Source organism: Anabas testudineus, chromosome 16 (assembly GCF_900324465.2).
Source record: "Anabas testudineus chromosome 16, fAnaTes1.2, whole genome shotgun sequence".
In the NCBI taxonomy this organism is placed as follows: Eukaryota; Metazoa; Chordata; class Actinopteri; order Anabantiformes; family Anabantidae; genus Anabas; species Anabas testudineus.
Genome location: NC_046625.1, coordinates 8,279,798 through 8,297,223, shown reverse-complemented (window position 1 = coordinate 8,297,223; position 17,426 = coordinate 8,279,798). Strand labels below are relative to the sequence as shown.

The 17,426-nt window shown below is 41.7% G+C and overlaps 1 protein-coding gene across 2 annotated transcripts in view; it reads left to right on the top strand.

Annotated features, from left to right (window-relative positions):
* Window positions 1-684: 684 nt before the first annotated feature.
* The window catches only part of tmem145 (transmembrane protein 145), a 32,501-nt gene continuing 15,759 nt past the window's right edge, over window positions 685-17,426 (top strand). For both annotated transcript variants that reach the window (XM_026369984.1, XM_026369983.1), the window contains exons 1-5: window positions 685-850; window positions 8,820-8,894; window positions 9,401-9,478; window positions 11,062-11,148; window positions 11,822-11,923. In XM_026369984.1, coding sequence (XP_026225769.1) covers window positions 740-850; window positions 8,820-8,894; window positions 9,401-9,478; window positions 11,062-11,148; window positions 11,822-11,923 — 453 coding nt within the window. In that variant the 5' untranslated portion in view covers window positions 685-739. The remainder of the gene's footprint in view (window positions 851-8,819; window positions 8,895-9,400; window positions 9,479-11,061; window positions 11,149-11,821; window positions 11,924-17,426) is intronic.

Here is a 17,426-nt window from a genome sequence, read left to right as displayed (position 1 = left end):
TGAGTTCTTGGATTGCACTATTTTTATCTGATGCACTTTTGTATAACAGTATTTGTACATATTTATCTGTCAGCTGTAATTAGTTTGCAGATAACATACAGAACATGTGATGTTTGTAATAGGTTTAGTTTGATAGAAATAACTGGAGCACATTTCGCTTTGCTCTCTTCTGTACTTGTGTAAATCTCTGAATGCAGTATTCTGATGGTCTACTACCTCGATTTAATGAAGTAACGAGTATTTCTTACCCAGCTCGTTTCAAACTGAATTGCAGACACTGCTGCAGTGTTAACATTTTTCATGGAAGTTCAGCAGTAATCGCCTACAATCTGTCAGGTGATGCGCTTTTTATGTTGATATATATCCCTCTGATTAGTGATGGGATCATTTGAGCGGGGGAGACCGGGCATCATCTGTCTCAGGGCTACTTCATTAGAGGTGTGTGACCTCTAATGAAAACATGATTGCAATCAGCTGTTGAATCTTTAATGTGTGGACGTGTCGCATTCTCAAAGCACGAGCGGAACTGGGTGCGCGCACCCCACCACCCAGCTCCAGCTGCTGGATGGGGGCACAGGCATCGAAAAAGGGAGCAGCGTGGACGCGCCCGGCTCCTCTCTCTCGCCCTCCTCTGCTTCAGAGCCGCTCCGTTCCTCCGTGCGCGCTCCCGCACAGACACAGGGCTTCAGGGAGCCCGGAGAGCAGACGAGCCACAAACGGAGGGGAGAGAGAGAGAAAGATGGAGGTGAGGGTCGGGGAGAGACTCCTGTGCCTGGCCGTGCTGTCCAGCGCCCTCTGCGTGGATTCAGTCTTTGGGAAATACGTCAAAGGCATCGTCAACACCAAAGAGGTGAGCGCTGGTTTTCCTCTTTATTTCATTAGTTGACACTTGGCGACAATGACATCGCCACGAGCTGGAAGGAGCGCGGCTCGGACTCGACTGCGTATCCGCTCGCAGGTGCCTCTGTGTTGGACTGTTCCGCGGAAAGACCAAAGCCCAGACCAATTCACTGCTAAGTTGCCTCCGATATTTACGTGGATGTTTAACGCCGTCATATGACACACACTCACCTCTATTCTGTCTTGCAGTTGCGCGCCATTTGCGTGCGTGTTGACTGTGGCGTATGTTTTAGCCTCATTATCACGGTGTTTGGCACGACTGGAGCCCCAGCAAGCGGCTCCCCGCCGGACCACGGCTGCCGGTGGAGCCTCCGATAGCGGCTCCTCACCTGTAAGACAGACCCAGCTAACCCTGCGTGATTTGTTGCCATGCTTAAAAGCACATCAGCAGTGGTGGTTCTGTTCAGTGGAGCACCCGTTACAGGTGTGCGTCATATGTCTCCTGGCGCGCAGCGGTGGATTTGTGATCCGGGAGAAACTGGGCTCAGTCACAGCCTGGTGGAGGTTTTGAGTGCGTTTTAAGGCTGATCAGCATCGACACCATAGCTGCCCCGACAAGATCTGCGAGTGAAATGCAACCGTGCAACCGGGCAGATACTGTAGCTCTGGGTTGTTTGTAATTCAGGAGGCTACCACCTGCTGTTCCACATCTCTAGTTTGTATTCTCACGAGTTTGTGGATCAAGTTTGACATACATGAGTAGTAGGTACAGTAGGGCTGTCTACCATTTTGTTCTGAGTTCAACAGTAGAGACCACTAGTAGCCTCTATAACAATACTCTCATATAAAATTAAATAAATGTGATGTTCTGTTATTAAAACAGTATAAATACTGGTTTAGTACTAACTGTTCACTCAGGCGGTTTGTGCACCACAGATTTTCATGTCTTGCCAAGATGCTGCTTGGCTACTTTTGTTGTATATCATCTTACCTGTGTCTGTGTCTTCCGGGGAAAAAAAAAAAAAACGACTAAAATACATCAGAACAAGCTTTAATTCTCACTCTTGCCAACTTACTGTGCTCACCTTCTGTGAGCTCGGATTACAGTAAAGTTAAAACCTCACGGTGAACTGAGAGAGTGAAGTCACCAGTTTAAATCCCCAGGTTCACGACGGGGGTCTGAATGGATGAATTGAACAAGAGGCACTCATCCATCCATCACGGCTGTTGAGATGCCCTTGAATGCAGCGATGAATCTGCACCTGCTTCGGTGGAGCTGCTCTGTGGCCTGCAATAGGGTTGCACTGGGCAAATTCCAAGTGTTGGGGTGTGTGTCAGAGAGAGAGAGAGAGAGAGAGAGAAACAGACACACCAGAAGAGCATCTACTGTCCTAGTCCTCTGCAGTAAATAAGAGGGCAAGTCGATCTGTGTGGTTTTCTAAGGTTTTGAATGAAACAGTCTTTACATTAAATGTAAACTCTGCAATGTAGTGAATCCATATTGCAGAGTTAGGCAGCAACAAACGATTCATTTGATTATCTGTTGCTCTGCTGATTAGTTTTTTATTTCATCTATTATCTGATCTGTGGTCTTTATCATCTGACTTGCTCATTGGGTCTAAATACTCATAGATATACCATCAAGAAAGGCTGGACCTTGAGATATTTTTCTGCAGTCCTGAGGTGTTGCAATTTTTGCTTAAAGATCCAAACAACTAATTGAATAATAATTATTTTAGCTTTACTGCATTGTTAAATAATTAGTTATAAAGTGACTTAAGACAAATCGACAAATGCTATTAGAAAAATGTTTTTCGTCCCTTTTCCATATATCTCATGGTTGTTTTTGTGCTACTGAGCCCGTCAGGGATCATTCGACAGCCTATGTAAAATAACAGAGCACTTTAAATGACATCGGGCAACATCCTGGTATGTTGTGTGTGTGTGTGTGTGTGTGTGTGTGTGTGTGTGTGTGTGCGTGCGTGTGTGTGTGTGTGATGTTCGCTTGTGCCTTCCTGTCCCAAGGTCACCCACTAACTCCACTCCAAGTCCCCTCTCGCTCTGGTGAATAAACACACACACACACACACACACACACATACAGGATGCAGTCCAACACACAAACACTCTGCTTCGATCTCATGATGCTGGAGCTGTATCGGTGTCTGCAGAGGTGAAGGCAGGGTTTTGGCAGAGTTGTTGACAAATGCAATTTACCTCACAGAGAGGGATAAAACAGTTGAAAACTGTGGGATGTCTAGAGTAATACAGAGGCCAAGCCACGTCATCGAAGGCATTGGTGCGGCACAGTGGTCAACTGGTTGAAGAGTACATTAGCCTAAGTGGCTCATTGTGTGTGGAGGCACTGATAAAATGTCCCAGCAGTACTGTAGCTTTAAGGTCAGACGAAGGTCGTCGTTTTGAATCCAGCTGGGGAAAACGTGGACAGGGAGAGGAACAGAAACTTTATTCTTCTTCAGCAGCCAACAACTCGGGACCCTTGAGCATGGTAGTAAATCTATACTCTGCTTCAGGCCGCGTCTCCTGTGTCAGTTTGCAGCAGACTGATGTTGAACATTTACAAAAGCAAAGTTCTCACCTGACCTGAAGTTGAGCTGAGAATTTTCCCAGGTACGGTTTGACAGCACACACTGGCTGTTAGGTGTTAAACGTCAATTTCAAATTATTATTTTTTTTAATAGATGTGCATCATGTTTCAACATGAAAGATAATAAATAATTCAGTTGCCGACAGTAAGGTTTCCACTTTTGAGGTGTCCAGGATCATTTTTGAACCAGAATCAAAGAAAAGTCAACTTTTAAGTAAATAAGACTAAATGACACATGAATGCAGCGTTGCTATTATGCCCAAGAAGGCTACAGCAGCCAGGATAAACTTGGTTAGTTAAACTTGTAGTCTAATTTGCAGCTCTGTAATTTAAAAACAATGCCGTCTTTCATGTGGTGATTTTCTCTTGTGAAAGCAAATGTAGCTATAGACAGGTTAAACTCTTTTTAGTTTCCATAGTTAATGGAATTTTGTGATTAGACCAAGAACCTTTGTTTGAAAACTCAATGAAAATGAACAGATGCCCTTGAATGTTCTCTTTCTAATTTAAAAATCTAGCACCAAATATCCATCAGCATGCCCCAGCTCTCCGGGCCTCTCCCCAACCTAAAATCAACAGCTCATACATCCTGAGGAAAAGCACTGGTGGATGTCGGGGTTGATGAAGCAACTGTTTTGAAGTGAAGGGTTTCACCAGGATTACTGGGTTTAATGGCACCATGAAGTAACGAGGCCCAGAATGCAACATATTTTTAATTAAGATGTCGCATCTTAAAGTATGCCACTTCTGAATCCTTGAATTTCACCAAACAACACTTTGAAAGTCACTAAAAAGTCGACATTGAAGTAAGTTTTGGGAACTCTGCACGTCTGGAATTTCTATCTCAATCAGTTTTGCTGCATTTCTTTTTAATGAGGACTTGTGATTAGATACAGACACCGCATGCAAGCGTGTGCACGTGACTGTGAGTGTTTTCATGTGTCCATATGTTCCTTTTAATTTGTGCGTGTGTGGGTGTGTGCATGGCTGTTTTTGTGTCTGCAAAGTGTGTGCTCTCATGTGAGTCACTCTGAGAAACAGAGGAGGACAGAGCTTAAATGTGTTTGTGTGTGTGCGTGTGTTTGTCACTGCGTGAATGTGTTTATGCGTTGCAGCATTGTGTAACCCTGACTAATGAATCATTGAGAAGCCCAGCGGTCCAGGGGTGACTTGACTAGCTGATTGGTAATTAATTGTTAATGAGGCTTAGCAAGCAAACAGGGATCTGGTGAGAAAAGGGGAAAAAGACAGAAAGCTATAGAGATGAAAGAATAGAAACTGTGAGGGAGGAAAGAAAGAAGCAAAGAGACTGTGAAGCACCGAAGTGATTGTATACTGCATCAAGGCATAGCACTTGATTAATGGGGTGTGTATATATATATACACACACACACACACACACGCTCATGTGCAAGAGCACACACATACTTAGTGGGGTGGCTGAGTGACTGCATTACAATGCAGTGGCCACGGGGAAATAAGAAGACTAAAAGGAGATTGAGGTAGACACCTCATCCACTGTTGCCGCTCTCCAGTTCTCACTATCTCTTCTGCTCTCCGCTGACACACAAACACACACCAAGCTACACTGGGCTGACTAACAGATGCTTGGTTTAGTAGCTAACGTTTGTGGAATAGTTTGACCCTGGTAGTGAATTGTTTGCTGACAGTCATCAAATGCCACACAGGCTTGTTGATGCCATTTTGGCCCCGTTGGACTGTTAGTGGCCTGTCTAGCAGTACGCTAACTGTGCCACTGACATCATGTGTCTACACACAGGCCTGCAACCAGTGATCGTTTTCATTGTCGACTAATCAGATTACTTCTACTGCCAGAGATCAGCAATTTCGTTTGATAACAGACTTTTATGAGTAATGTTTCTTTTTCACCAATAAGGATAAATGTAAAATACCTGTGCAAAAAATGTGCAAGAAAATGTCTTGGAGCCCAGGTAGCCTCTTCAAATAGCACGTTTTCCGTGATCAGCAGTCATAATACATAAAGTAGTATTGCCAACTGTGTGTGTATGTGTGTGTCTGTGTGTGTGTGCGGGTGTTTTAAAAAAAAAAAAAAATACTTGACTATGCGGAGCCTGCACCTCAACCCTATCAAACACCTTTTGGATGAATTGAACCACCGACTGTGAGCCGGGCCTTATCACTCAACATCAGTACCTGACCTCACTAATGCTCCAGTGGCTGAAAGGGAGCAAATCCGTGCAGCCAGCCTTCTTGTGGAAAACCTTCCTAGAAGAGTGGAGGTTGTTATAGCAGCATATTAATGCCACCTGCCTAAGAATAGGCAGTTCCACAAATACATATGGACGTAATGTTGCTGTTCAGGGAGTGTATTGACTGTCTGATGTTGGCTCTCATTTGATATGTCAGTCCTGTTTAATCGGGGTGCTTTGAACTTAAAGATACCAGGCAGGTGGCTAATTGGTTGTTGTTTTTTTACTGGATAAAATGCAAAATGAGTAATTGATGAGATCATCAGGTCATTTTTGGTTTGGTATTGAATCTTTTTAATTGTTTTACTTCAGTTGATTAACCTCTTTTGAACTTGGTCCAGGAATAGTTTGCTAAGTGCATGTGTCCACTTCTGGATATGTGTGTTTGTGTGTGAACCTCTAAGAACTGGCTGACACAGCTAGGAAGTCTTCTAGGAAGAACTACAGGTATCTGTCTCAACATTATTGTCATTGTTCAGCTGGAGCTGTAAACGGTACTACTGCTGTGTTATTGAGTAGGGTAATTTGAAGGATGAGCGTAAGAGAAACAATAAGTGTGTGTGTGTGTGTGTTGTGAATGAACAATTTGGCCTTTTGATGTTTCTATGGCAGCTGCAAACTAAGGCATGCTACGGTTGCTATGGCAATAAGAGGTAGGGGTGGGGGTGCACTGACGTTTGGTGCGATGTGTGTGTCATGACATGCTGTAGGAGTGTGCGACAGATGCTCGAAGGTATTTGTGTGTGTTCGTCCAACAAGGGGAGCTTTCACAGTGCTAGCCTGTGGTGAGTTAAGTAACACCCCCACCCCCCACCATCCCAACCAGACCACCTCTGACTCCTCTCTCCAGGGATTCATCTCTGGGTCAGTGCTTCCCTCAGCTGCCCCAGTTGTTATGGTTACAGCCTTAAGCGTCACCCAGGACGACGCACGGAGGTGGGAGCGAGTTTCTGGCTCCAGTGACTTTTGGAGTTTGCCATGAATTATAACCCAGAGGCTCCGGGGGCCGAAGCCGGCTGGCAGCAGCAGAAATATGGATGTGGTTTTGTTTGCTGTGATATATGGAGGCAGCAGGGCCGGCCATGCTACGCTGCTCCAGTTGCACTTTATTTCTTAGCACAGAAATTACTGTGCTTGTTTATGTAGAGAGAACACTGGGCAGAGGTAATTACAAAATAATGGCGCACATGGAGTTCTGTTGGCTGGTTGGAGATCGAGGGTTCATACCAACCAACCTTAAGGCCAGTTTTTAAAAGACCTGTGCTCCAGTCCCCGGAGAGGCTGAAATGTGCGACACATTATGTGTGGTTGGACAAGTCAAAATATAGTATGTTGTAGTTGGATCTCTAAAAGAGTGTGATTTATTTAATGAGAAAGTCAATACCACCTGATTTAGAACTTGAAGAGAAATCAGTATGATGTATACTAAAGTAGGAGACGGTATCAAATGTGTTATTTATATGCAGGTCAACTTTACAGTATTTTATAGTCTTAAAAAGCTCCATAGCAGTACAATAATAAACTGTTCCGAGAAATGAAAAATTAATTCCTGTTTTGTTATCTGTGTGGTCACACATCACCTCATTGTCAGACTAATGCAGAATAGTTGCAGATTATGTCTTTGTCAGTTGGCTAAATGGTTTATTAACCACTAATTGTTTCACAAAAATTTGGCATTGAACATGCTAAATAAGTAGTTACTTATAAGCCAATATGGACATGGATACATTTAACATTATAACACCGATACTGAAGGTATTAATTCATCTGCAAAACAATTTTGGACTGTATTTTATTTATGCTAATGTTTTTTTGTTTGGCTGCTTGTGAGAGGACAACATTAAAGCTGATCATATTTTGTTAAATGCTAAATGAATCATTTTGTTATACACAGCCCACATTTGTTCTTTCAACTAAGATATTGAGGAAAAAGTATTGGCACAGAACTGCAGGTGTTGTACTGGTACCTGAGTTTAAAAATAAACTTTAATAGACGTATTTAAACTTGGCATTGTAAGCTTAACCAGATTGACAGTGAGGATATAAATTCTCCAGAAAACCCAAGTTTATATGTAATGTCGAAGTTATTTATAAGTTCATATTTGTGCTGCTTACGTTGAACATGAACAGAGATGCATGCTGTAGAGATGTTGAAATTGTGGCAGTGAGTCACTTATATTGTGATTTTTGACTTTGCAACGCCACCCCACTCTATCCTAGTTACTCATTCACGCTGAACTGGATAAATCACGCTCACAATCGTCCTTTTTTTGACTTGTTTTGAGAACAGAGTTTTGAGTTGTTGATTCATAATGTTGGATCGACTTAGTCAAACATTACGCTGCAAATCTGTAACATTTTAGATGTTGATGCAGCCTCAGTGTCTCCGCTGTCATCCGTCTGAATAAAACTGCCTAATTTTCTCATTTGTTTTACTAAACAAGACGAACTGGAACTTCACCTTAAATATTTGCTGTCTCATTTTGGTTTGTAACTCTTCATTTACTCTGGCTGTCTCAGAAGGCCCTACTCACACTGGGCAGTCTTCCAGATGAAGAAGAGTGTGTGTGTAAACACCATATAAATGATGTGGTGTTAGTGCTGTGTTCAGCACTATGATCCATATCTACACGGTGTCTCTGCCTACAGCTGTATAGAATATATATAGATAGACCACCACTGATGGTCTGCCATGGTGATGCGGCTGCAGTGCCTTATGTAAGCTTGGGGAAGAACACCATCAGCATTATTATCTGGTCTCATGCTGCCAAGCTTATGGCTGAGTAACATTAAGAATGGATCCTTTTTTCTTCTCCTCCACCTCTCCTGCTTATTAAGGTACTCAGCAGCCGCTTAATGTCCTCTATATTTACCCTCTAAAAATGTACCCTCTTGGCACCAACTCCTCTCCTCTTTTCTTGGTTGTCTTATATCCAAACATCTATTTTTTTTTTCCTCCCTTTTACCTCTAATTTCTCTGTCATTGCCCCATTTATTTCCACTTCAACTTTTATTTCTAATTAGTTCATACTGGCATGGGAACCTGAGCTTGTAAAACACATCGTTTTTATATCACTGAATCTAGTTAAGATGCTTGTTGTTTCACTGTTTGCCATCTCTCTTCTGTGTCTTGACTACAGGACTGGGTTTTCCTCACTCGCTTCTGCTTTCTCACTGACTTTGGACATCTGGACTTCCGATTTCGCTATCCAAAGGTAGGTTGATTGCGTTTTGCGTGTTTGCATGTGTCTGTATCATGTACTTATTGGCTCAGCTTGCTCACACTTCTGTGGTAACACAAGTGCTTTCTTTTTATCATTCTTTCGTCCTTTCTTTCAACTAGTCTTGTTTCCTTTGTTTCCTTTCTTTCCTTCCTTCCTCTAACCTCATCTAAAATGATGCAATTGCTCTTTCTCTCTTCTCTTCTTCCTAAGGCTGTTCCTGTTATAGCCTTCTCATTCTTTTCTTTCTCCTATCCCTTCCTTTTCCCTTCCTTCTCCTCTGCTCTGTCTTTCAGTGCGTCTGTTTTGTTCTTCCGCTCTGTCTTCTTCTGCCCATACCGTGCTTTACAGTTTTTTGCCTGCAGACTTTGGAAACAGTTTTTGTCTTATAAATCTCAAACTGTCTCACTGCCTTCTCTCTGATTTGTGCACATCCCACCCCTGCCTTTCTCCTAATCTCTTTTTCTTTCTCTCGCTCCCTGTCTCTCTCCTCTGTGCAGTCTCGCTGCTGTCAGAACATATTGCTCTACTTTGATGACAGCTCTCAGTGGCCAGCTGTGTACAAGAGGCATGAAAAGGTGAGATATTGACAATTTCTGCATCAAAAGTCAGTTTTAAAGAGAAATCCTGCCCATTTGCTAATTAGCATGTCACTGTGGTAATGAAAAAGCCCCGTCCAGTCTTGTGTTTTTAATTTTCACATTTGCTCAGAATAAAACAAACGTTCCTCAGTTCCTGAAAATCTGATATTTTGGAAATGCAGACTTTTAACTAAGCAATAATGTATTACTGATGATACACACTGTTATTAAGAATGGTATAAACCGTATTTGTGAACACAAAGTAAAACGCTTGAAGCTGCTCCACAGAAAATAGCACAAAGAAGAATTTCTGCGAATAAATGTTTTTTTCTGGTTCTCATACCAGTAAGAGTACAGTTTATATTAAAGTCCATAAGTCTTTGGACAGTGACTCTTTTTTTGTTTTGGCCCAGTGCTTGAACAGATTAAGTTAAGTAAGATAAGGTAAAGAGCTTTCCATCAGACTTCATTTAAGGATACCTACATCCATATTAGGTGAATACTTTAGGAAATACTGTGCAACTGCATTATTCAAAGTTAGGTCCATGTATAAACAAAGGGCTGTGATTCCTGTGCTGTTTCCAGAATATCACTTTGGACATGTGCAATCACCAATTCAGGCTCGCTGTCATTGTTTTTATTTCAAAACACTAGAACAAGCATCTCTTTCCACATAATTTGTGGGGATACATACATAGTCACACTTCTGCTATTGATATGGTGTACATTTAACAACTAACATCTGGGTGAGTCCATGAATTTAAGTCTTTGTATTTAAAATGACTTTTAGAGATAATAAATGTGTTTAATATTAACCTGTGCTTCAGCTATAGGAGTAGCATAAGTTCTTAATTCATGCTTGCTACTCCTTAGCATTGCACAGTCCTCTGGTGCTGTAAGATACAACATAATACACTTTCATATAAGTAAACATTAAATTGCTTTCCCAACTAATGAATAATGTATTAAAGTAACTGTTTATTGTACCCTCCACTTACCCATTTTAAAGCTGCATACACTCATTTTGGTGGTTTATTTGTCTTGCTGACAGCTCCTGACACAGATGTAACATGATATTGAGATATTTCCAGCTTGGCTACAAACACTGCACCATTTCTTGACTGTCAGACACATTCTTGTGTCCACTTCCTAGATTATAATAAAATAATAACTTTCAGCGTAGAGTTGCCATTTGGCACTTACATTCATCAGTCACGCAATAAGAAATCCATCACTGAACAGACAAAAATATCAATTTTAATTCCAGCTGCTTCAATAGACCAGCAGGCAATACAGACACTATTTCAATTGTCACATTTTGATTAAACACACCTTGCATTTTCTGGACTGGAAAAACGTCTCTTGTGCCCTCACTGTTGATCTGTCATTATTTAATATGCAACCAGCATAATCCACAGCTGCCTGCTGTGCAAGTTTGGGTACCTCTTTTGAACTTTATTGGAAAATATTTAGTGAAACGTGTAAAAACTGAAATAAAAGTAGACAAAGGCTTAAGTAGACACAGCATGTGAATTTTGAATGTTTCAAACTCAACACGCTTTTTACTCACTTTACGTCAGAACTGCTACCAGAAGGAGGCGGTGCTGAGGCCGGAGAACAACCAGGTCATCAACCTCACCACGCACTACCCCTGGTCAGGCTGTGTGGTAAGAACACACACACATTAACTTACTCATACATAGAGACATGTCTAATGAACATCTATAGTTTCAGCTCCCATCTATTTTGCCAAATTGTCCATGAGTAGGATACGCAATCCCACGCAAACCGGTGCAGATGTTATTCTGCATCAACCTCTGGCCTCAGTGCTGTGATATACAGGATGTGTTTATTGCAGTGTACCTCATTGTTCCTTTTTATCTTCACTTGTTTTCATCTTTCCAAAGCCATATTGTTTTGTAATGCAAAAGCAGCACGGGGATATGTAAAGGAGGAAATCAAGTGCACAGAAACACACACGGAGAGAGTGAGCGCTAATGGACCGTAATGTGTTTTACTGATGCACACATTTCCACTGTTGATGCCTCCCCGACCAAATAAAGTCAAAATACTCTTCTCTAACACCTTTTAAAAACAAAAAAATTTGCTTTTGTCTCTTTTTCAGTGTGGCAGCACAACATGTTTGTTGATCACATTAGGAATTGTGATTGCCAGCATGATTCTGTTTTTGTGATGGTTAGTGGATCTTGTTGCCACATTTCAGGTCATGCTGGGGTGTGATAATTCACTGTGTCCCTGAGGTAAAATGCGCTACTGATTTGGATAACAGCAACCTCTGTGTACCCCCTTCTGTTTGCATTTCCTCTCTCTCTCTCTCAGGTGGAGGGAGAAGGCAATGAGGAGGTCTTGAGCTGCGTGGGCGGCCGCAGTTTCCGCTCGGTGAGGGAGAGATGGTGGTACATTGCTCTGAGCAAATGTGGGGTAAGCACTGACCTCCGACCCATCCTGACCCAACTAGCTTGTCTTTCTACAAGGGCAGGTGTAATACCAGACAGTTACCATGGCAATGTATCACATTACATAACATTATCACACAGGGCTCATACACAAACACGCCAGTGTTGTGACTTTATTTGACAACACTTTGAGAAAGTCCACTGCTGTCCTGAAACTTGCATCATCAACATCTTCTATCTACTAAGACTCATATTTGGAGGAATTATTAAAGCGATTATTTTAAGAAAGTTATTTATTTGTTGTAGATATCTAAAAAGCCAGTTTAAATGCCCAAAGAATTCTATTTCAACATTTTAAATCCTGGTTTTAAGTTGTTGCAGCCAAGCTAAACCTTGAACAGCTTTCAGTGGCAAGCAACAGCATCAGATATTAAAAGTAGAAAGCTGAAGCAAAGGCACGCTCTGAAGTAAGCTCTGTGAAATGCCGGATGATTTAGGGCAACTTTTTGTGCTGGCTCCTTGCAAATTTTAAATCAACTTAAGTCTAATTTTTGTCCATGTATGCGCTTTTCTATTTTAACATTTGGCACCAAGCTACATTTTAAATTATGAAAGAAAAGTAATCTGAATAGGCAAAAATAAAAATGGCATCATACTAGGAATTTTAACCCTGGGATTATAGTAGTAGACAATTTAGAAAATATATATATTCTACTGTGTTATATTACATCTTATAACTTTGAGGCCGAAATGCCATTCACAAAGCTAATCTCTTATCTGTGCATTCATCTCTGAAATGCCTCTGGACATTGAATCGGTTTCTCTCCCATGCCACAGCGGTTTCTGCATCAAAGCACAAAGACTCTTGATATGCCACTGTCTGCTTAAAATGTGCTAAACATGTCTAACAAGGTCTCCGATGTAGCCTACTGATTAACTAGCTTCAGGGAATTTGAAGCACTGTGTTGTTTTATAATGGGACTGGTTGTGTTAATGGCGTGCCAGGAGAACAAGAGCAAGGTGGTTGATGTGGAGTGTTGTTTGCTGATGTGAGTCTGGACTGGGGCACTCAATGAAGAAATCATGAGTTTGTATAACGATAGCTCTGCTCGGTGATGATACTGTGGTGATCCTCCTACACTGAGGGCTTCGTTCAAGGACGAATGCTTGGAATTGTGTGTGTGTGTGTGTGTTGTTTGTATTTGTGTGTGCTGTTTTTATGTGTTGAGTGAAAAGATGAATCTGCTGAATGCGTATCACAGTTTGTCTACCTAACCGTCAGTGTCATTCTGCTCACATCAGTGTCACGCTCCTGATCATGATTCTATGTGTCTTGGTGTGTGCGAGCACTTTGATTGAAGTGATTTTTGTGGGGTTGTTTTTGTGCCGTCTGAGTACTAGCTGAGGAGGGATATGATTTGAATGGATGCTTCCTGCGGAGTGTGGTTTACTGTCACGCCAGCGTCCGCTGATAGACGTGCTGCCTAATACTGTTGGACATATAAAAGCTCGTCTTCACTCCCAGGGACATATGCACGCTGCACCCAGCAGCCAATTTCCACCCCTCGTCTCTCGCCACTCGCCTTCTCGCTTCCCTTTCACTTTCACACCTCTCCGTCGTTCCTATCTCTGTCGCTCACAATCTTTGGCTACGTCCCGCTCTCTTTCAACTCTCTGTCACCAATCTGTGTCGTGCCCCTCGCCATTTCATATCTGTTTACCTCTCCAATTTTCTGCTTCTCTCTGTCAGCCTGTCTCTAATTGTGCTTTTCCACTCCATCTTGTCTTCTCACTGGTCGCATTTCTTCTTTTGCTTTTTGCTCATTCCACGCATTTCCCCTGACGTCCTCACTTTTATCTGCTGCTACACATTTTCCTCTGTTTGTTCTGTTTTCTCTCCCTTTCATGTATTTTCCACCTCTGTCTTTACATGTGCTGTAGTGAGTATAAATGTATATAAGCTCGAAAGCTCTTAAAACAGGAGGATGTCTACTCTCAATCCAAAGATGTAGATTTGCCCGTATGAAAAGTTAAAATGAGAGGCTGATCATTATTTAACAATTACAGGCAATTTGACTTGATTAATTATAAGAGGAAACCTCAAGGCTGCAAATAGTCATTATTTCATCAAGGAAAGAAAGTCAGACATTATAAATAAAATTCAGGTCATCTCAAATTACAGAGCAGAGGACCTCTGGCTGTTGGGATGAATTTTTTTCAGATAAGTACATTGTCTGTATGAAAAACATTATCAGGCTTTAATTAGTGGGGTGGTCAACAAGTTTCAGTAGTAATATTTAGTATTAAACTTTTTAAAAGTTTTATACATCGTACAATTAAACACTGATGTAGATAGAATTAATTGGATAATTATTATTTAAAAAATGTAAAAAACACATCAGCTCACCCTGTTGTTCGCAGCATCTGTTGTCTGAGCTTCGGTTCGAGGTGTTTATTCTTGTGGTGAAGTGGAGAAACGGACAGCTTTGAATGGCTGTAATCAGCTATTGCTTTATTATGCTGAGCAGAAATGCTGCTAATGAAACCAAATTACCTCTGTAGGGAACCAAGAAAGAGCTGAAATTAGACTGGCTGTTAATGGGCCAATAAAATAGCCAAAGATTCTCAGCTGTCAACTTGGCCAGGTGCCTCATCGTTAAAAAACCGGAGTGGAAACACACCCCCATAAACAACATTTTGTCTTCCGAAACATGTAATCTGTATCTCTCAGAGACTTGCAGTACAGTCACATACAGGAAGAGGATCCTTATCGTGTCCTCCTGTGCCAGAGGGAGAGCCAGAACCTTCGACTTCTTTAGGGTAATAAACAACAACATAATAACATGAGCATTTGTCAATGTTAGGAGTCTTTTGAGAGCTATATTACATCCTTTATGATTTGTTGATTCTGTTGTTCACACTGCAAATATAATGCAATGAGTGTGTTTCTGCTAGAATATTTGTACGTTATGTTGTGGTTGGAACAGACATGCGGTGTTTCAGAACCATTACACCCCTAATATCACTAGCACTGTGTGGTCAAAAGTATATGTATTTTTGGCCTGTGGCTGTTTTTATGGTTTCACAAAGCCACAGACTGTTTCTAATGCCACAGCCCACAGTTTCACACAGGTAGAATTTAAAAACACTTGAACTTTTGTCAGATCAGTCATAATAGTGTGACGGACATTAGTATGATTCCTACTTTGTAGAGTAGCAGCAGTTTGGGGGAAGGCTTTTTGGTGTTTCTAAATTGCATTGCCCCTTCACATAAAGTCAGGTCCATAAAGAAATGGTTGTCTGAGTTTGTTGAGAAAAGACTTGACAGGCCTGCACAGAGCACCAACCTCGACCCCATGGAACATTTTCAAGATGAGTTGGAGTGCCAACTGTGAGTCAGCGCCAGTGCTCAACAATACTAATGCTTCTATTGCTGACTGAAAGAAGCAGTTCCTAAAATCTTGGGGAAAAGCATTGCCAGAAGAGTCTGGTCTGTTGCAAGAGCATATTAAAAGGAAACTTGACCTAAAGTATTTTACATGATAAAGTCAATGAAGTTGTTTTTATTCAGTTGAATAATGTCCTTTGTTGGTTTGGAGGAGCTTGTCAGGCCCCAGATGACGTCATAGTGATGTCACCAGGGATATCTTCGCTTATTAAACACCTCGTTAAAAACTGGAGGTGTGAAGTCTGTAAGGCATCATGGGGAAATGATCCAGTGATTGAGATAAAGAGTTGCACTTTACACTGGTGATGAGGATCAGATTATTTAGGGTCATGATTTCTCTTGTTACTTCCCCCCAGCTCTGGCAGATGCCTTTTAAACAACTCCAAATCCTCCACGCCCACTTTTGGCAGCTTGAATTTAATATGTGTGGAACTAAAAAAAATCAGACATTGTGATTTAATAAGCAGCCAGCCCTACAATTTGGAGTTATTTAGTACCACACAACAAAAAACAAGAGGACTCTACTAGGATTTACATTTCTCCTTTTTATTGCAGTAGATGCAAATCACCTCCTGCCAAATCCATGCTGTGCTAATTTAACATGTACCGTTCCAGAACAGGTTGTCAACTGAAGAGAGGCGGCCAACATACCAACAGGCGACGCGGTGTTAACTCCTAGTGGGCTGGTAACCATGCCAATGAAATGTCACATAATTGAACATAACCAAGTTTCATATTTTGATCCCTTACACTGATTGTGCAGATAAAAGTAACTGTAATGTGTTACTAAGTAATGCATCACTGCTTGTTCACATACTTTATACAGGTGTACATAACTGATTGTGTACCCCGCCTGACAGGTACTCATGGGAGATGCCTTCAGCTGTAAAACCATGAGCAAACATTTGTGTTCCATAGGCAGCATCCCCTCTAAAAAGATTCCCAGAAGTCCTGTTTAAATGCAGTTATCAGCAGCCCAGAGAGCACAAGATGTGAAAGACTGCACAGATGTGAGTGTGTGACGTTTCACTTTATTAGATGAAATATTAGAAGTGGATGGGGTTTTACACCTGAAACTAACAAGCAACCTCCCAAATCATCCAGTGACTCTGTTTGTCCCACAGAGAGGCAGTCGCTGCTGTGAAGTGCCACTTCTTACCTGCATCCATCTCTCTTTTCCCTCTTTGCATTTGCTCCTTTCTCTTCATTCTGACTTTGCTCTACCTGCTTTCCTAACTTTCTCCCTCTACATCTATCACTCTCTTTATCTCTGTCTGCCTTCTCTTTGTGTCTGTATTGATTTTGTGGCAGTGCACGCTCTATGCTTCTCGCCCTTTTTGATAGAGGGAGTGAGATGGAGTCTCAAGCTGCCAAATGAAATCAAAGTCCCCCTTTTTTCCCTCCTCCCTCGCTTTTTTCCCTCGTTCCACTGCAACAAGCGCAAACTTCATTGGCTTTGAACTTGTGTGTGTGAAATGAGCTCTCTGTGCTCAGATTGTCAGCCCATCTTTGTCCCCTCTCTCTTGTTCTCTGCTCCTCATCTCGCTTTTTTTCTCACCTCCCAAATTTACTTCAGTTTGACACTTATCACTTACTCTAACAGTGGTTTACTGCACACGTACAATACTGTAAAGCAGATCATTTGTGTCCGAGCATAATTGTAATGAGCCCAACAAGTAACTGATGAGTGTGTCGGAGTAATCATCAATAATAGAGAATGTTATGATACTCTTTGCTGAATCTGAGGAAACAGTTGCCATGGATATGATCCATCCATCCTGTTAATCTGGGTCATCATCACTTTGCCAGCTCAGTACGCAGATCAGCCTCAAACCGTTCCTCTCTCTACAAACTTCCTCCACACACCTGGGGGATCCTGAAGCATTTTCAGGCCAGTTAGAGAACTCACTCACTAAACGGTGCAATCAACAGCCAAACCAACGTGTGTCCCCACCCAAGAAGGATTTGGGATTTTCCTCCTCCTTGTAAAAAGAAAATTGTTTTGTGTTATAACACAACATTATGTTGAAATATAGAAATGATCATTTTAATGGTCTGGGTGGCTCAGTTCATTTTTGCT